We start from the raw sequence: 21156 nt of genomic DNA on the forward strand, positions 1-21156 counted from the left end.
ATCTCAACTCGGCACCAGCGCCCCCCACCTTCGCTCCTAGTTGTGCCCGTGGCGCAGGCCCCGCCTGCCCCTCCCTAGCTACGCCCCTACCTTGCTATCAATCCCACCCACAAGGTCATTCATAAAGAGATTAAAAAGCATTGGGCCTAACACCGATCCTTGTGGTAGCCCGCTGCTGACTTCAGCCCATTTCGAGTAAGTGCCATTTATAACGACTCTTTGTTTTCTGTTCCTCAACCAATTCTTTGCCCACTTGCATACATGGTTCCCCAGTCCATGCGTCTGTAGCTTCAGAACAAGACTGTTGTGTGAAATAGTATCAAATGCTTTTGCAAAATCAAAATCGGCCGCATTACCAACATCCAGATTTGCACTTACCTCCTCATAGAAACCAGAATGTTATTTAGGCACAACCTGTTTTTCATGAATCCGTGCTGGTTATCAGTTATTAGACTTTTCTCTCCTATATACTTTTGCAGTTCATCTCTTAGAATACCCTTAAATATTTTACATACCACAGATGTCAAACTTACTGGACGATAGTTTCTCGGTTCCACCTTTTTATTTACCCTTCTTAAATAATGGTACAACATCAGCCGTCCTCCAATCCTGTGGCGCTGATCCTGTTACAAGAGAATCTAAGAACATGAGATACAATGGTCTGTCTATTACTGTGCTCAATTCCCTTAATACTCGTGGATGAATGCTGTCTGGGCCAGGGAATTTATCAATATTTAATTTGCTCAGACGTAGCTGTACTTCCTCCTGTGTTAAGCAGGTTATATTGGGTGGAGAACCTTTATTACTGTCCCCCACAATATCTCGTACTGGCAGCTCATCAGTGAACACAGAGGAAAAGTACGTGTTTAATAACTCAGTCCTCCCTTTGTCATCTACAATTATTCCCACGCTCATCTTTAAAAGGTCCAATATTATCAGATTTGTTCTTTTTGGCATTAATATATTTATAAAAAATGTTGGGATTCATTTTAATGTCGTTAGCGATTTGTTTTTCTATAGATAACTTTGCTAAATTTATTTCATTTTTACATTTCCTTTTGAGATCTTTGTAAGTCTGGAATGCCTCTGCTGAGCCCTCAGCCTTCAACGTTTTGAATTCTTTTAGTTTTTGTCTTATTATATTCAGTAATTCCCTATTCATCCATGTAGGTCTCCTTTTATTTCTAGCCATTTTGTTACTGGAGGGCATAAACTTACTACATGATTAATGTAATATATCTTTAAAAACTCCCCATTTAGCTTCAATATTCCTATTTACCATTACATGATCCCAGTCAACACAACTAAGTGCTTCCCTCAGTCGATTGAATTTTGCTTTCCTAAAATGCCAGATTTTTGTTTCTCCCCTTCGTACTGTTTTATTGAATAGTATGTTAAAACTTAATATATTGTGGTCACTATTGCCCAAGTGCTCCCGGACCTCCACATCTGATATTTTGTCTGGTCTATTAGATCAAAAGACCAAATCCAGCACATTATCCCCTCTGGTTGTTTTTTTATTCTTTTATTGTCTTGAATTGTGTATAAAAACATACATCTTTTAGCACATCCAGCGGCCTCTATGTTCCAATTAATGTCATATTGTAAGGACTTCATTATTATTTGCTGGCTTTTGTATTTGTTGCAGCCTTTCCTCCTCAGCCTGCTCCGCTATGTTCGGTGGTTTGCAACAAAATCCAATTAGTAGTTTATCGTTATTAACCATTCCATGAATATTTACCCATAATAACTCCAGACTGTCACAGACTCCCCCAATGTCTTCATTCAGGACTGGTCTTAGGCTGAATTTTACAAACAGACAAACCTCTCCACCATTTTTTATCTTTTCTATCCCTTCTAAATACGGTGTAGCCCTCCACATTTGTTACCCGGTCATGGCTGTCATCCAGCCAGGTTTCTGTTATGCCCACTACTTTATAATCTATGTTGGTCATTAGAATCTCAAACTCGTCCATTTTACTTTTAATTGTACATAATTTTACTTGTACATTTAATCTTACTGACACCTTTATTATTCTTAGGTCCATTCTTATTCCTATTCACCTCCCTACTCTGCTTGCTAAACCCAGCCACCACTAAATCTCCATTAACCCCTGCTGTATCCCACTCCCTATGAACTCTATCCAACCCCACTTGAGTACCCCCACCCTCCCCATATCCTAGTTTAAAAGCTCCTCCAGCCATCTAACCATTCTATCCCCCAGCACAGCTGCACCCTCCCCATTTAGATGCAGCCCTTCCCTACAATAGAGCCTGTAGCCGACAGAGAAGTCAGCCCAGTTCTCCATGAACCCAAACCCCTTCTTCCTTCACCAGTTTCTAAGCCACTTATTTAACCCCTAATCTCCTACTGTCTTTCTAGTGACGCTCGTGGCATTGGTAGTATTTTTTTAAAACACTACCTTGGAGGTCCTGGACTTTAGCTTCTCTCCTAGTTCCCTAAAATTATTTTGAAGGACCTTTCATCTCCTACTGACTTTGTCATTGGTACCGATGTGTACCATGACCACCTGGTCTGCCCGGCATATTCGATCCGCAATATGCCGAATCCGAGCACCTGGCAGTCAACACACTGTTCAGCATTCACGGTCTCGACGACAGATGACCCTATCTGTCTGCCTAATGATAGAATCCCAGCCTAATAATAGAATCTTCTTTTACACCTACAATAATTTTTTTGTTCAAGAGTACTTCCTACGCTTTTTACAGATCCTATATCCCAGTTAAGGATGGGAGACCAGCTACAATTCATATAGGGACCTTTGTTTAAGGTTTTATATCTATAATGGGAAAAATATACATATTTGAAATTATTATGCATGAGAAAGTACTATAGAACCACCGACTGTAAATATATATACACATTTGCTGGGCTTTGTGCAGAATCAAATTATGACAACCAATCAATGCACTCACAGAAAAATGTTGTTGTAGTTGTTGTCTCTCCTTCTGTCTTCTGTCAGAGTGAGATCTGAGGAGAAAAAGAAGGTGTTACGCAGAACAGACATACTGTATAAAAGGCTGAAAGTAATTAGCTATTAATTTGTGGTAATAAACTTATTTAGTTAAAGTAATTATATTAAATTATAAAATGAAGAAATGTGCATTTGTTCCCATTTCTTCCAACATAACTGTTAAAAGAGTACCAAAAAATACTGATTGTGTTTTGATTCCATATTAAAACTTATTTTGTCTGACAAAAAAATTAAGAATAAAATCAAATCCTGTAAAATATGTGAAAAATCGTATTTCTGTAATGATTTTAAGGAACTAAAGCATATGAGCATATGTACAAAAATTATTTTCTCCATTGATTATTTCTGCCATAAATCTCAAACCTGGCAATTGTATTCTACCATCTCTAGTAGAGACCATGTTCACACAACAACAGCTGCAAGCATATAGTTAGTCAGCCATGTCTCCGCATCTACAGTAAAATTAATGGGAGGGTAGTCCAATAATGATTAGTTGCCAGGGATAACTTACAGAGGGAGGGAGTTAAGAGATAATAGGAGTGATTACATACAGACACAAACTTGTAAAAAGTGTGCGTGACTGACTGACAATCAATATTAAACCTATGAGAGTTAATATGGCTGACAGGAAGTAGATTCTTTTTGTATATGAAATTGAAAGAACGTGAATTCTTCAGCAACAAATGTTTACAGTTATTGCTTAGCATTGTACAGTTTTCTACTGGAGGTAATTTTTTTTTTCACCACACACTCCCACACTGCAACCATCATGTAAAGAGTTGGGTCTAGAGATGAAGTTCTTCATAGAACATGTAAGAGAAAAGCTTTAGTGAAAAAATCTCCCAGGGCATGATAAACTTGTGTTACACATTATTACATATTAAAACTATATATTCCAGTATCTTGCCAAGAAAATCTAAAAATATAACAAAAAATTGTGTAGAATAAATATTTCATTAAGGCATACCCACCTAATAAAACCTCCCAGGCCAAAATGAAAAAGAGAGGGCTTGGTCATAGAATTGTAATTCACTTGATTATGAATCTATCAAGGAAAAGTCTGTATCATGTATTTGATTTTAGCTTATCCGGGTTCCAATTTTTTTTTTGCAATGGCTGAAAATTAGATAAATTAACAAAAGAAGCATTTCTTACACCTTTCCTTTCCAAGATAATCCAGCGCTGATGCACCGGCGACACTCCCAATGATTGTTTACATGCACGTAGCATTTGACCACTGCAGCCAATCAGAGGACTCAGTGGTCATGTGTTTTATTTTTGTGGCACTATGCCAGAAGTTTGACTTGTCCCTGCTGAACTCTGATTGGCTTCAGCGGTCATATGCTACGTGCATGTAAACAATCATTGGGAGTGCTGCCGGAGCATTAGCACTGGATCGCTTTGGGAAAGGATAGGTTAGTACTGCTTCTTTTGTTAATTTATCTCATTGTTAGCCATTAGCAAACAATTTTCATAACCCGGTTTACCGCTTTAATTAGGCGTAAGTCTGTAGAAGAGAAATAATGGCCCACATTTACAAAGCAGTTTATACTAGTTTTTATTTATTTAATTTCTTTACTGTCAGGTAGGTGAAAATGTGGCAAATATTCAAAAATGTTGGGGCAAATCACTCCAGCATTGTCTGTATAGATAGTGAAGCAGGGCGTTTATGCTTAATCTAGGCTTCCATTAGTACAATAGTGATGTTATTAACTCATACACTCTCTAATAATAATGAGATGACTCTGCCCATTCTATCACAGTCAACACAGCAGAGCCCAGCAATTGAACTAAAGAATACAGGGAGCATAAGCCTATTGTATGTACTCTATAGAGCTATCATTAGCTCGCACACTCTCTAATGACAATAAGTTGGCTCTGCTCATAATACCCCAGTCTACACAGCAAAGCCAAGCAATTAAGCTACAGAATACAGGAAGCATAAGCCTTTTGTGTCTGCTCTAATGGCCAGTGTGATTTTTTTATGTGGATAGTAATACAAAAATAAAAATCAGCATTAGAAATAAAAAAAATATATGTTTATAATAAAAACATGGTTTAAGTAATATATAATTTTCTGATTTTACATTCTCTCTAAAATCCTCTGAGATGTATACACTCTTTAACGTAATACTGTATTTTTCTTATTGCAGGTAAACGATTTGATATTTTCACTTCCAGTAATTCTGGAACATGGAGCCATAAAAATATATCAAAGTGGTTTATCTACAGCTGTGGAGACGGATTTTGGGTTGCTAGTGATTTATGATGGTGAACACTATGCCTCTATATCAGTTCCTGGAACATATATTAACGCTACCTGTGGAATGTGTGGCAACTACAACAAAAACCCAGAGGATGATACTCTCCGCTCAGACGGAAGACTGGCTGTTTCTGTAATAGACTTAGGAGAGAGTTGGAGAGTGTATCACCCAGATTGGAAATGCTCTTCTGGGTGTATAGATAACTGTAGCCTATGTGATGCAGCAATGGAATCGCTTTACTTTACCTCCGAATATTGTGGATATATAAACCTTACAGGGAGTCCTCTTTGGGAATGTGGCACTGTGGTGGACCCCACTGCCTTCGTCCATAGTTGTGTCTATGACCTTTGTGGCAGCAGGGACAATGGCACTAGCCTTTGCCAGGCTATTCAAGCTTACGCTCTTGTATGTCAAGCACTGGGAATTACAGTGGGTGACTGGAGAACTCCGACTGGGTGTGGTAAGCACAATTTTAATCATTTATATAAAAAATTATCCTTCTGCAGTTATCTTTTAAGCTTCTCTCAAAGTACAGTTTTTAAGCCATGTCTTACTCTTAGAGCTCATGCACACAGCCGTATTACAACTGTGTAAGTTGTACAGAACAGTAATATGTATTTCATAGATTCCTAGGGTGCCGTGCTATACTTTGGCGTGCCTCCAATTTCATACAGAGTAGCATGCTCCAATTATTGTCGTATTATGGAGGTATTCATCCCTGAAAGCATTGGTTTTAAGGTAGAATATGTCCGTAATATGATGATGCATGGAGCCAACACATGGTGGCAAACGGAGTGTCTACTGATCTGATCTGTAGTATGGAGCCTTAACACAGGCTCTGTGAACACGGCTCTGCAGTGCTTCGAAAAACGTAGCTCAATGGATTTTAAGGGGAAAAGTATTACATTTACTAATAAACACCCCTATCACAGGATTTTCTTACTCTCCATCTCTGGATTTCATTACTGCTACAGAAATTTAAATTTAACAGACTAACCCTCATATACCAGTGCCAGGCAGCTGCTGCCAAGGCAAATAAAATAATGGGTTAAATTAAAAGAGGCATAAATGACAAGATTAGAGTTTAGAGTAGGGAAAAAAGAGGAATAAAAGAGACACAGGCGCCCCTCTAAGGTAATATCATAAGGGTGTATGGACAGGTAGACAGGAGAGTGTACAAACGAGAGGTTCTATATACACTCACCTTCTTTGGTTGTGCAAGGTAGTCGGCACAACTCAATTTTGAAACATGTTGAGTGCATGGACTCAATTGGTTTGCAGTGTGCAGGCCTTCGGAGTGGGCATCGGTGGCTCGTAAGAACCAGTAGTGTCCAATGAAAAGGCGATTCCAAACAAAATACAAGAAGGGTCACTTCTCTGTGAAGGTGCTCCTGCGCAATGTATGGTTTCCAGAGAGGCTCATGATAAAAGAGCAACTCCACAGTTAACAAAATAAAATATATATATTTTTTTAAATGACAAACATGTGTATGTAACAACATACAGACACAATGCTACACGTTTTGACTTAGTACCTAGGTCTTCATCAGGCATTCATCAGGTCTGAAGACCTAGGTACTAGTTCGAAACTCATAGCATTGTGTCTGCATGTTGTTCCATACACATGTATGTCATTTTAAAGATTACAGTTTGGCCTCTATACAAATCACTAGTCAGACTGCACACTGTATATAGTGTATAGTTTTGAGCATCTGCGTATACCAATTTCCGTAAATTTAACATATTCATTGTTTAATGGGAAGTTCTGATATACTATGTGTAAAAATTCCTTCTGGTTTTTAAGATCGCTGATGTCTTTCATTCAATGGGGACCTTCTCTGTTAACTTCTAGAGGATGAAAATAAGTCTAGTTTATGTAATGATCACACAGGTACATGAATCATTACAAAAAATAATTAATAACTGTACTGTATCTTTGTTAGAGCTGTGCACTTGTGTGATCATCAGATTATAATCATCTGGAAGTAAAATATGAAGGTTCCACTGAATAGCAGCAAGCAGGGATCTTAAAATGCCATGAGGCATTGATAATCAAAGTGTAACATACTTACCTTGTTCCGCTACCTCATTGTCCTCCTCGGCTAGCTGTCGCCTGGGAGAATCATGGCAGGGTCGCTGGGGATGTTCGGCGACACATAGCTTCCCTATCATTTGTAAAGTTATGGCCGTTCGGCCAATCAGGTGACTTTCCAATCAGGGAACCCAGTCTCTGGCCAATAAGAGCACTAGGCACTCTGCTTGAACTGCTTTGTGGTCTACTTTATTGCCAGTTAATAGTTGTACTATCCTGTGTTTGATATTCTATGGTGAAGTTTACATTCTGACCCGGCCTGTTTGACTGTGTTTCTTGAATTATTCTTCTGCTTGTTGTTGCTATTGGTTACTGAACCCAGACTGTCTGACTACTCTCCTGCTCTCTGTTTTTGTACCTGCTGTCTTCCTCCTGGTAGTTACCCTTTCCTGACCCTGCATCTGCCTTATCCTTATTTGCTTAAGCAAAAATGCTGATTTAAGGAACTCCTATGAAAAATGTTATTGCTGTGCCCGTTTGTAATAAGCATCTTGTGTATGTAAATTATACTTATTTTCTCACCGAGTATCTATCTTTCTACCATGGGTTCTGTTCGGCTCCCCCGTTCAGTCACGTGACCTGTAAATTAACTTTACGATTCACACAGCGTCTTATGTGTAGACTGGAAGCCAGTTTCTCTATGTAAGTCTATGAGTTCTTCTTTAAGGGAATTGGATTGCAGTACCAAAAAGATTTACCAAACTTATTTAGGGGGCTTGGGGGCAAACGAATTACTATGTACAAATATATGAATGGACATTAGAGACATCTTTCTAATGATCTTTATACCTAAGTCTGTAGGGGGCATCCTCTACATCTAGAGCAGGGGCCAGCAATAAGCAGTACTCCTGCTGTTGTGAAACTATAGCTCCCAACATGCCCTGACATTTGCAGGTATGCTGGGAGTTGTAGTTTCACAATGGTTGAAGTGCTGCTGTTTGCTAACCCCTGGTCTAGAGGAAAGAAGGTTTAACCATAGAAATTAATTATTTACTGTAAGAGTAATGAGTCTATGGTACTATGGAGTCTGTCACAGGATGTTGTGATGGTTGATTTTCTTTGAACAAGTTCATGAGGGGCCTGAATACCGTTCTTGAAAGATATAATATCACAAGTTATAACTACTACATCAATGGGAGATGGGTCGTTCATCAAAAAGATTTTATTCTGTTTACCATATTTGGAGGCAATTGGCAAAATTTTTAGCCTTCCTTTGGATCAACACTGTACTCAATCCAGACTACTAACTCCAGCTTTCTGGACACCTACTGATGGGGCTGTAGAAAAAGAGGGACGTTTATTCTTTACAAGCAAGGGTGGGATTTGTCTGTTTCTCCCTGAACTCAACTGTATTCACATCCTTAGTAGACATATACAATTGTAAAGCCTACACAGCCGTGTCAAGTCAAGGGAAACATCTGTTCCCTGCCCTGCCATTCGGCACTTTTCCTGTTATGCAGGTGACCCAATAATGTTATCATGCCCCCTGTGCCATTCCGCTGGAGGAGGCCTGGTCAAAAGAGGCCAGGCTTGCGTTGCTAGATAACAGCATGGGAACAGGGATAGTTGAGTATGTTCATTTGTTTTAGGGGGCATTGATGTGCCACTATCTATACTTTCTACAGGGGGTCAATGTGTGACACTATCTATTGTGGCAACAATATATTTGGCAATGCACCAGTCGATGAAACCATTTTGGCCATTATTTCATTACAATTTGCCAATACAGGCAATGTTTTGGCCAAATGATGGCCATTTCTTGGCCAAAACGTCGCCTTGACTGTATTTGCAAATTGTAATGGAAAAAATGACAAAGTGGTTTGATCGACAGGTGCAGTCGCAAATATTTTGTTGGACTTCTACATCTAGGAGTTGGTGGAGCCTGGAGCCATTTCATTCACAGTGAAGTCTATAAGTGGTGCTGCAGTCGATTCTCACATTTCCCTACTATCTACTGGGGGCACTGTGTGGCACTATCTACTCGGGGCACTTTGTGTAACACTGCCTTTGCTGTCGCCTGCATCATTCTGCTGGAGGAGGCGTTGTCAAGAGGCCAGACCTGTATCGCTGGATAACAGTGTGGGAACAGGGATAGGTAAGTATGTTTATTTGTTTTAAGGGTCAGTGTGTGTGGCACTATGTACTGAAGGGCATTATCTTCAGGGTGTACTGTGTTGCACTGTCTACAGGTGGCACTGTGTATGACTTTCTACAGAGGGCACAGTGTGGCACTTTCTACAAGGGGCACTGTGCAGCACTTTCTACAGAGGACTCTATGTGGCACCTTTTACAGGGGGCGCTGTGTAAAACCTTTCTTCACGGGGCACTGTGGGGAACTTCCTACAGGTGGTACTGTGTGGAAATTTCTACAGGGGCACTGTGTGTGGCACTCTACAGAGGCATAGGGTGTGGCACATTCTACAAGGGACGCACGTGGAGCACTCTCTACCGTAGTGTGTGACACTATCCATAGGGAGCACAGTGTGTGGCACTTTCTACAGGGAGCATGTCATGTGTGCTGCTTCATTTGCTTGGGGCACAGTGTGTGTGTGTGTGTGTGTGTGTGTGTGTGTGTGTGCCACTTTATTTGCATGGAGAACAATGTGTGTAGGTATACGTTGCACATTATTTACCTGGGGAACAGCAGCTGAGAGCACAGTGTGTGGCACTTTCTACAGGTGGCACAGCATCTGTGACGGTGCATTTGCTGTGGACAAAATAGATGTATATGTGGCTCTTTATTTACACGGGGCACAGCTTGTGGCACTATTTTCAGGGGGCACAGAGTGTGGCAGCACTGTGTGAGAGGCGCTATATTTTGTGGCACGATTGTATTTGATATAAATTTCCATTAATATAAAAATCGCAGCAGCTGCAGAAAGGGGTGGCAAAGACAGGCCATTTTTTCTACAAGGATGGATTTGTCAGGAAGGCATTGCTTTTGGAATACCTCCCTGGCTGTCGGTTTGAGATGATTTTGTAGATAGGGCCACACATTGACATGACGACACCTTTAGGCCCCATTCACACGTTCTGGAATAGCAGGCAGATTTCCACACATGGATTAGACCCATTAAATGGGACTAATTTATGTGCGGATCTGCTGCACATCAAACTAGGATTTCTGCTGCAGATCCACGGCTCAGATTTGCCTATGGCAAATCCGACTCCTTGTGAACATAGCCTCACTGTCAGTGTTCAACTCGGAGCTTGTTCTGACGGCAGATCCTGGTAAACTGACTTTCACTAAAAGTAGCTGAATACCCCTGCTGTAGCATAATAGATTGAACTTGATGGATTTGTGTTTTTTTTTGCAATTTTACCCGCTATATTACTAATTTATCACATCAACTTCAGAACACTTAGGAGAAGGAGAGAAAAAGTAAGCAAGATGTACAGTATATAAGTATTTCCCATCTTTTCAAGCTCATATGTGGCCAGTTCTGAGTGACAGACATCTACCCCCTCATAATAGCCATTGACCTTCCAGTGGGAGCATTTCTACTATGATCGTTGTCCTCGCTTGTTCGGAAAATAGGATGGAATAGGGTGGTACTGTTGTATGATGGACATCTTTGGCTTTAATGGGTTCCATTGGGGTTTCCATCTGGGGGCGTCCATGGTTTTACTGGAAACGATAGCGCAGAATGCTGTGCCAGTGTTTCCGCTATTTTTGGCCGGATCTGTGACGGAGGCACTGAGCCTCTAACGCAGATGTGAACAGGCCCGGACTGTAAAATTCTCCTTTTTCATAGACTGGTTGGCAGTGTATTAGTCTAAAGTAAAACTCCTCCTATCCCTTCAATCTCAGGCTGAAATCAAACCTCCAGACTTTACCTAGGACCCAATGGAATTGCTGGAATTAAACAGGTTACGTTAAACAGCTACAACACAGCTTCTAATTACATCTGTTGCCCACAAAGGGTACATTCATTGGTTTCCAGCAGGTTGGAAATACCAGCACTTTTCCTGCCGGGATTTGGTATTCAGAGAAAATCATAACACATTTTTTTTACGTAAACTAAAACTCTAAGATTTACCCAAAGTACATAAATCAATTGTCTACATCTACTTCACATAATCGTTAACTCCTTTATTACCAGCAGTCTTCTGAAGAATTGTGATGCATTATTTTAACTTGTCAGTCTAAGGCCCCATTCACATTGCGTTTGTGCTAACCACCGAGCATATACGTTTTTAAAGAGGCTCTGTCACCACATTGTAAGTGCCCACATAATATGATCACAGAAGTAGTTTTTATTTTGAAAAACAATCAATTTTTAAGGAGTTATGACCTATTTTAGATTTATGCTAATGACTTACTTAATAGACAACTGGGCGTGTTTTTATTTTTTGACCAAGTGGGCGTTGTAAAGAGAAGTGTATGACACTGACCAATCAGCATCATACACTTCTCTCCATTCATGTATTCAGACATCGTGATCTCGCTAGATCATGATGTGCTGTCACTTACTCACACATTTACGTTACTGAAATGCCTTGAAAGTGAATAGACATTGCTTCCAGAAAGGACGCGATGTCTATTCACAATCCAGACACTTCGGTAACGTTTGTGTGGGACTTAATGACAGCACAGCGTGATCTCGATGTGCTGTGTTGTAAGTCCCACACAAAGTATTGATACGTATAGCTCGGCGTATACATAGACTATAATGTGTCAAACGTAGACCAAAATAGCATCCGTTTGGTCTATGTTTGTCACGGTTTATGTTGGGATACTGTTTTGTGAAAGTACTAAAAAGCGTAGTCTGCTACACTATTCTGCACTTCAAAAAAAACGTATACGCGACGTAACTTTTTTAGCATTAATCTCAATGGACAATGTATGCAAACGTAATGCTATACGTTTGTATCCGTTTTTTCTTTTTGTTTTTTTTCTATCAGTGTTCATTTTTGTTAAAAAAAAAGGTATACTTTTTTTTAGGTAAAAAACGGACAGAAACGTATACCAACATATGAGTATATGCTAAACGTACAGGCTATAAAAAACACAGACGTAAACAGAAAATGGTACACGTTTGTATACGTTTTCAATGGTTCACCTTTTTATAGAAAACATATACGCTCGGCGGATAGCACAAACGCGATGTGAATGGGACCTAACAGTGCTCTTGTATGTACATTTTAATACAAATATTGTCATCGCAATCCATGGAAATCTACTAATAGAAGTCTTAGGGTATGTGCACACACAAAATAAAAAACGTCTCTACGGAAGTGAAAACAGCTCCTGATTCTCAGACGTTTTAATCAAACTCGCGATTTTTGCGGCGTTTTTAACGGCCGTTTTTGGAGCTGTTTTTCTATAGAGTCTATGAAAAACAGACCCAAAAATGTCCCAAGAAGTGACATGCACTTCTTTTTCACGGCCGTTTTTCAGCCGTTTTTCGGGACGTTTACGTGTGAACATACCCTCATATTGATGCTGTTTTTGTTCTTTCAACTTTCTATCATATCATACGTGATACCTCTAAGCCCACGTGCTTGCATTAAAAAAAAAAATGTAAAACTAGAAATGTAAAGAAATGTCTCTTGATATGTTTGATTTCATTTAAGGGGTACACTTGGAGAGAGTGGTGTTTTCAGTTGCATTGAGCCCCCTTAGGACTGTCATTTTTTTTCCTTTAAAATGTCGATTGGTGGGTACAAGTGGCCCTTGGCTGCCTGCCTTGTCATTCACTGTGCAGATAGCGGGCCTCTTTTGACCTGAGGCCTACTGTCACAGAAACACTACTTGAGCAATTCCCCAGAGTGAAAGTTTATGGAATTGCTATACAAGAAATTCCCCAAAAGCAGCTAGATCAGGCATACTAGTAAAGCAGCTACCTCAAGTCCGTCATCACTCTGGTCAGCAGAGTCTAAGGATACCCTTAGGTCTTCACCAGAGCCCACCGCAAGGCAGGCTGGATTTGGCCGCATAGAACCCAGGTTGCTTTTACAGAATAAGCTGTTGGACAGGAGGTGCACTTGTAGACAATACCAGAATGGATAACCAGAAAGCCAGAGGGATAATAAACAAGCAAAGTTCAAACCAGGAGAGAAAAAAATTCCAAATCGCAAAACAGAAGTATACTAGGAGTCGCAGAGGTCGAAACAGCTGTGAGCAGAATATCCAAATAAGCGAGCAGAGGGTAAATCCAAAGACAAAGCTGAAGTCCCGCCCAAATAGTCCAAGTATTCAAGGTAATTCAGGGTGTAAACAGGAGCTTGATCAGACACATGCATGCACAAGAAGATCACAAGCAACAAACAAGAAACTGAACAGACTCAAATACTCCACCATTGGCCATGATAGGTTTGCAGACAGAGAAAACAGAATGGCTCTTCATTTAAAACCAGGGCCACCCAGAACCTTGGCTAGTAGTCATGACAACCTAAAAGGGACATTTCCTACCCCCTACAGTATATATGACGAAGTGCACTGCATCATTGCATGGGCTTTCGTCACTTTGCTAGCAGAACAAACCATAGACTCGAAGGGTCCTGCATCCTGTGCATCCATTCAGTATCATCTAGTTTGAACAGTCTAGTCAGGGCTTGATATTGTGTTTTGGGGCTTTTTCCTGTTTAAACTTCTGGCTTTGGCTAAAAAAATAAAGCCAAAAACTACCACAAAAACTGCATCAAAACGGTGTGTGTGTGTGTGTGTGTGTGTGTGTGTGTTTGTGTGTGAGTGTGTGTGTGTGTGTGTGTGTGTGTGTGTGATCCTGGCCTTAGGTTAACACATGCAGTTTTTGATGCAGTTTTTTGGCAAGTTATTTGAGCAAGAAGCCAGAAGTGGATCCAACAGGGAGGAAACATTTTAGTCCTTCCTTTATACTTCCTTTTGGATCTACTCCTGGCTTTGACTCCAAAAATTGCATGTAGGATTGCAGCCTAAGGCCTTATTTACACGAACGTGTTTCACGTCCGTGATATGCGCGTGAAAATCACGCGTGTCGCACGGACCTATGTAAGCCAAAGGGGCCATTCAGACATTCCGTGTTTTTGTGACCGCTGCGTGAAACTTACAGCATGTCCTATACTTTAGCATTTTTTGCACCTCATGCACCCATTGAAGTCAATGGGTGCGTGAAAATCACGCGCAGCACATGGACGCACGTCCGTGTGCTGCGCGTGATTCGCGCAACAGTTGTTCAAGAAATGAAGGGAAAAATAAAACCACCTCCTTAATTTCATTTTCTAAACCTCAAAACCGCGTGTCATAAGGATGCCATATGCACGAAAATCACGCAGCCACGCACCAAACACTGATGACACATGGAACTGCGACGCGCAAAAAACACAGCGTTTTCTGCGCGCGCAAAACACACACGTTCGTGTAAATAAGGCCTTAAGCTCATAGAACAAGCAAAGAGTTCAACTTGGATGTCAAGGCTAAAAAAAAAGTTTTGCTCTATCATGCAATATGATTCTGTTGCCTAACTTACTTGCTTTGTTTAATAAACATTTTACTCTTGTAGATTTTGTCGTTTTATAAACTGCTAAGATAATTTTCTTCTTTGTATTGGGCAAAGAAACTTTTAAACTTTTTAATATCGTTTCTATGCCTATTTACCTATCCATAAAAATATATTCGATTCAACATTATGTTTACATTTATATAAACTTTTACCTATAAGTATCATATACTTTGCATATACAGTAATTTACTTGCATAAATAGCTGAAGTATAAGTAAATGTGCAACCAACTGGTAATCGTAAAGTGTATTGGTCATCATATTATGCTGCCGTGTTTAAGGGCAGCATAGTATGGGGGCAAGTCCGCCCTACTGTTAGCCCACATGGCACAAAGAAAAATTGTGTCATTTGGCTAATGGAGCTTAATAAAGAATATAGCGATCTCATAGGGTGCACTGTGTTCATGAGGGAAGCGGTTCACATTTGTTTTTTTATCTTCCGTGTAAGGATACATTCAGGCAGGCCCTCTGGCTTAGAAATAACTGAAGTGATCCAAGATTTACTATGCGTGTGACCTAGTTAGTTAGGTTGACAATACACAAGTCCATGAGCCTGATCCAGAGGAAAGCAAAAGACTTTGATTCTCATGGATGCGTAGAGTGAGTCCATCACTGGACGATTAAATCCATGGAATAATTGACTTTATATACGAGATTCAATAAGCACAATACAATTTCCTTCTGCAAAGGTATGAGGGTATTTTCACACGCAAACTCAAAAACGTCTGAAAATATGGAGCTGTTTTCAAGTGAAAACAGCTCCTGATTTTCAGACGTTTCTGAGCAACTCATGTTTTTCGCTGCAATTTTTCTGCCGTTTTTGGAGCTGTTTTCAATAGAGTCTATGAAAAACGGCTCAAAAAACGTCCCAAGAAGTGACCTGCACTTCTTTTTTTCAGCTGTTTACCGCCCGAAAGACAGCCGAAAATAGGCCGTGTGAACATACCCTTAGGGTATGTTCACACGCTTAACAAAAAACATCTGAAAATACGGAGCTGTTTTCAGAGAAAACAGCCTCTGATTTTCAGGCATGTTTTAAGCTAAAAATGAAGCTTCTTTTAATTTGGAGCTTCTTTTCAGGCTTCTTTTGAGGCGTTTTTCATAGTGTTCAATGGAAAATAAGCTCCAAAAAACGCCTCAAAAAGTGACATGCACTTCATTTTACTGAGTGTCTTTTTACGCTCTTTTTTTTAAAAAAACAGCGGCGTAAAAAGACGCCCCGTATGAACTGAATTCTGTTTTTCCCATTGATTTCAATGGGCAGATGTTTGTAGGCGTTCAGCTTCCGTTTTTTGCGGCGTTTTTCGAGGCGTAAACGCCCCGAAATACGCCTGAAACCACTACATGTGAACATACCCTAAACGTGATTGTCCGGGATAAGAAAAACTTGGCTGCTTTCTTCCAAAGTCAGTACCACATCTGTCCACAGATTGTGTCTGGTATTTACCTCAATAGAGCAGAGCTGTAATACAAGACACAACCCTGGGACAGGTGTGGCACTGTTTCTGGAAGAAAGCAGCCATGTTTTTCGAATTCTGGGATTAGATGGGATTATGTGCAAATGCTATTTTAGAATTGATATATCTCTAACAATGCAAACTATCAGTAATAAAGACACATGAGAAATTGAATGCAGAAATATTGATGTGGTTACTTTATTTGGATTTATAAAGTGTCTGCATGGCAACACTAAAAAATAACAGGACACATTCAGTAAGTGTTGTTGTGAGGACACTGTATAAGTAGTGTAACTACAGGCCCATAGCTTAAACTGAAACTACACAAAAACACTTTCAATTTTTGTTATTATTATTTTATTTTTTGCAAGATTTATATTTTTTATTTTGCTCCAACTTCTACCTTTTCAGAATGGCTCCTCGGAAAAGTGCAAAATAATGCATTTCCTTTAATTGATATGCTTCACGCAAAATCCCCTCCCCATCCTGTTGTGCCATCACTGTCTCATCTTAGTACCCTGCATTGTGGCACCTACTACACACTTTCCATTCCCTCCTGCGGTGCAAGATTGTTTTCTCCTACGCTAGGACAACTCACTTTTTCTACCCCCTATCAATTTTGCATCAAAGTGTAATACGCTATAGAAGAAATGCATTAAATTTCATGTTGTGGCTTAAAGAGGCTCTATAGACTACATAGACTTACCTGCAAACGCCGATGCTGCTGCAGAATCAACTGTAGCCTCTGTCGCCTGGTGCCGATGTGTCCTCGCTCGTCCGACACAATGCAGGACCTGGGGCAGGAAGTGACGTCACAGCGTGATCTCTCGAGAACACGCTGTGTGTCTGTGCACTGCCAGAAGCTGGGTGTTAACGAAGAGAAGTGGATGATGCTGATTCGTCAGCATCATACACTTCTATTCACAACGCCCAGCTAGTAAAACAAGTAAAAACGCCCAGATGTACATACACAATACACACCCACTTGTACATAACTTTAAACACGCCCAGTTGTACTTAAGAAAGGCTCATTTGCATAAATATAAAAATGGTCATAACTTGGCCAAAAATGCTCGTTTTTGAAAAAAACAAAACGTTACTCTTATCTACATTGCAGCGCCGATCTGCTGCAATAGGAGATAGGGGTTGCAAAATCTGGTGACAGAGCCTCTTTAAAGTCTGACCCAAACAGAGCCTTAGTTGCACACAGTGAATGGGCTGTAATAGACAAAATAAGCTCGTTCAAATCCATATTCAAATCTATGTGGAGAAAGAAAGTGTAAGTTTGTCCTGCTCTCTGGTGCCAGATGTTGGACTCCCGCCTAACTAACTTTAATAAGCTGTCTGATTGACAGGTTATGAAAGTACAAAAAGGCGATGTCATGGAACAGCAAATTTAACTAGTTCAGGACCGCCCAGTGTAAATATATGGCGGGCGGTTCTTTTCCTTAAAGCCCAGACCATAGTGTATATATATGGTGCGGGCTTAAGCTGGCTGCCCGAATGAACAGGCACCCGACATTCAGCTCAGAGAATGCCCGGGACCCTGGAGAGTAGACAGAAGCCCTTATTTATGTATAAAATAGAGCTGCTGACTTTATTGGTCACGGTGATCATGTGACTGGTCACATGATCACTGGGATGCCGCTAGTGGGAGGCTGCTCCTTGGTCTGGCTGGTATTTAACTAAAACCCAGCACGGCCCTATAGTAGTCATTATATCAGGGTTGATTTCCCCGGTAACTGGGTCTATAAGAATAAAAACAAGTCCTACCAAGTAGTTTACAGTCATGAACACCTTCATACTACTTTGAGACACAAAGAGGTTTTTTGCAAAAATTGCATTAAAGTACCAGTTTATGACTAAAAATCTAACCCAAGCAAATCGTTTATCCACAAAAGACCTTCCAAAAATGAAAGTTAAAAATATGTGAAGTTCACACATACCATAGATAAAAACTCAGCTCTGTAATCTAGGCAAAACCCCTTATGCTGAAAAATAAACTCTACAAAAAACTGTAAGATGTGAGGAGTTCATTCATACCACACGCCTATACATTTAGGGATATGGTGTATAAAATTTTTTTAAAAAAAACATGTCAAAACCACAGATATTTACATTCAAATAAACTAGAGCACAGATTATACATACACTACCGCTTAAAAGTTTTAGAACACCTAAATGTTTCCAGTTTTTATTTAAATTTACATTTTAATGTCTCAAAATGTACTTTGAAATGAAAGCATAGAAGAAATAAACAAGTTAAGATAAATAAAAATAATGGATTAACTTTGTTTCAACAAACTACATCTAGATTTTTGACTCTTCAATGTCGCCACCTCTAGCGGATATAACAGCTTTACACAATCGAGGCATTCTGTTGCAGAAGTTCCCACAAATGTGCTGCACTTGTAGGCTGTCCAGTTCAACCCAAACAAGCTCAATGGGGTTTAACTCTGGAGACTGTGCAGGCCATTCCATTCTTTGAAGCCTACCGGCTTCTCTTGTCTTCTTAGGTAGTTCTGACATAACCTAGAAGTATGTTTTGGATCATTGTCTTGCTGTAATATGAACCCCTGACCAAGCATCCAAATGCTGTGGTAGCCCTTTTTGTCCAGTGTGAGTTGCCAACTGTGGATCCAGCAATATAGCCCCAGACCATCACGCTTCCTCCTCCAAGTTGGTATCAAAAAGCATCCTTTCACGTACTCGACGACGTACAAAAATACTGGTTGATGTACCAAAGATGTCAAATTTTTGATTCATCAGTCCATAAGACCTTCTTCCACTCTTCAGTAGTCCACTGGGGGCAGTGGCGGATTAAGTAGACCATGGGCCCTGGGCTGTTACCCAAACTTGGGCCCCCCTTCCGCACCGCCGCCCTGCCGCGCCGTAACTATTTTTAAAACTACCTTTTTGGGCAAGCATTAACAAATGGGTGTTACGATTCCCCTTGTCACAGGGCTGTGTCCCTACATACTGACAGTATCAGACTGTTCTGGTACACATCCTCCTGACAAGGGGAATTGTCTATCAGTCCTGGACTGCAGAAAGACTTTTTGTGAAATACAAGGATTTCCTATAATAAACATGTCAGGAGAGGTGACAGATTCTCTATAAATCTAGTGACTCACAGGTGACGACGTCTCAGATTCTAGTAGTTTTTTTCCTCTTTTCTTCTCCATCCGGTCCAGAGCTCATGACGACTTCTCCCGGCCATGACTCATTTCTGCAGAATTTGCCACTCGGACGTCTCCTCACTGTTCCAACATTTCCACACTTATAAACGAAAATAAAGTTATCATGGTGCCACATACTGTTCCCCTAAATATAATAGCACCAAACACTGCGCGCCTGAATATAATAATACCACACACTATAAAACACAACATACACACAGCCCCCTGTACATAGTGTCACACACAGCCCCTGTAGATATTACACACCCCCATAGATATCGCCATACACAGCCCCTCTATATATCACACATCCCCCCGTAGAGAGCGTTACACACAGCCCCCTAGAGATAGTGCCATACAGCCCCCCTGTAGAGAGCGCCACACAGCCCTCCCCCTCTTGTAAATAGCACCAAAAGGCCCCCCTATAAAGAGCGCCACACACATACCACTGTGGATAGCACTACACAGCCCCCCCCCCCCTTGTATATAGTGCTACACAGCCCTCCCCCTTGGTATATAGTGCCACACAGCGCTCCCCCTTGTATATAGTGCCACACAGCGTTCCCCTTGTATATAGTGCCACACAGCGCTCCCCCTGTATATAGTGCCACACAGCGTTCCACCCTTGTATATAGTGCCACACAGCGCTCCCCCTTGTATATAGTGCCACTCAGCGCTCCCCCTTGTATATAGTGCCACACAGCGCTCCCCCTTGTATATAGTGCCACTAGGCTATGTACACATTTAAAAAATTTATATTATAATATATATATATATATATATATATAATGTATGTGTGTGTATCAGTGTGATTGATTGATTGATTTTATTAAAAAATATTTTTACTTTTTGAGATACAGCTGCTTTGTATCTTGTATCCGTCAGGTCAGCAGGACTGACAGGATCAGTGACACGCAGGATCCACCTCAAATCTATCACATCTAAGATTATAATTTAGCGCAGGGCCCATTTCACTGATCCCGTCAGTCCTGCTGACCTGACGGATACAGGATACAAAGCAGCTGTATCTCAAAAAGTAAAAATATTTTTTAATAAAATGTAATTACAAAGTTGCACCAAACACACATTTTTATAAAAAAAAAATATATGGGGGGACGGACAGTTATACTGCAAGGGGGTCTAACCATCTGACTGCAGGCAGAGGGATCTAGGAATAGTCCCCCCTTCCCCCATAGGGTCCACAGTAGTTACTATACTGCAAGGGGGGGGGGGGGGGTTGAACGTCTAACTGACTGAAGAGAGCTCTATGGGGAGAAACTATTATCCCCCCATAGAGCTAGCTGCCGTCAGTTAGATGGTTAGCCCTCCCCCTTACTGCATAATCCCCCACCTAGCGTCGGCCAGTGACTTTAATGTTAGTTGGGCAGGAGGATAAACCGGCAGCCAGTACCACTAACCTCAGCGACGGTGACCGCCCGGCTCTTCTCTTCTAGCTTCTCTTCCAGCTTTGGAGTAACAAAACAGCCGTCCATCGCTGTTCTGTTACTCAATGGCGGCGCCAGCACTGTCAGGGAGGCGTGTCCTAAGCACTAGCAGACGTGCTTAACGCCTGCTACCTCCCCCTATCCCGGCCAATTCCCTGCTCCTTCTCCCCCCATCTCCGTAGCGGCAGTTATCAGCGCTAGCGCGCTGAATAGTTTTATAAGCCTATGTGCGGTTCGGGCT

At 40.9% G+C, this 21156-nt stretch overlaps 1 protein-coding gene across 1 annotated transcript in view; it reads left to right on the forward strand.

The window, feature by feature from the left end:
- The window catches only part of TECTA (tectorin alpha), a 171925-nt gene that overhangs the window by 32645 nt on the left and 118124 nt on the right, over positions 1-21156 (forward strand). Inside the window, exon 7 of the mRNA XM_075840108.1 lies at positions 5150-5720. Within this exon, the coding sequence (XP_075696223.1) occupies positions 5150-5720 (571 nt within the window). The remainder of the gene's footprint in view (positions 1-5149; positions 5721-21156) is intronic.

Source organism: Rhinoderma darwinii, chromosome 10 (genome assembly GCF_050947455.1).
Source record: "Rhinoderma darwinii isolate aRhiDar2 chromosome 10, aRhiDar2.hap1, whole genome shotgun sequence".
NCBI classification, from domain to species: domain Eukaryota; kingdom Metazoa; phylum Chordata; class Amphibia; order Anura; family Rhinodermatidae; genus Rhinoderma; species Rhinoderma darwinii.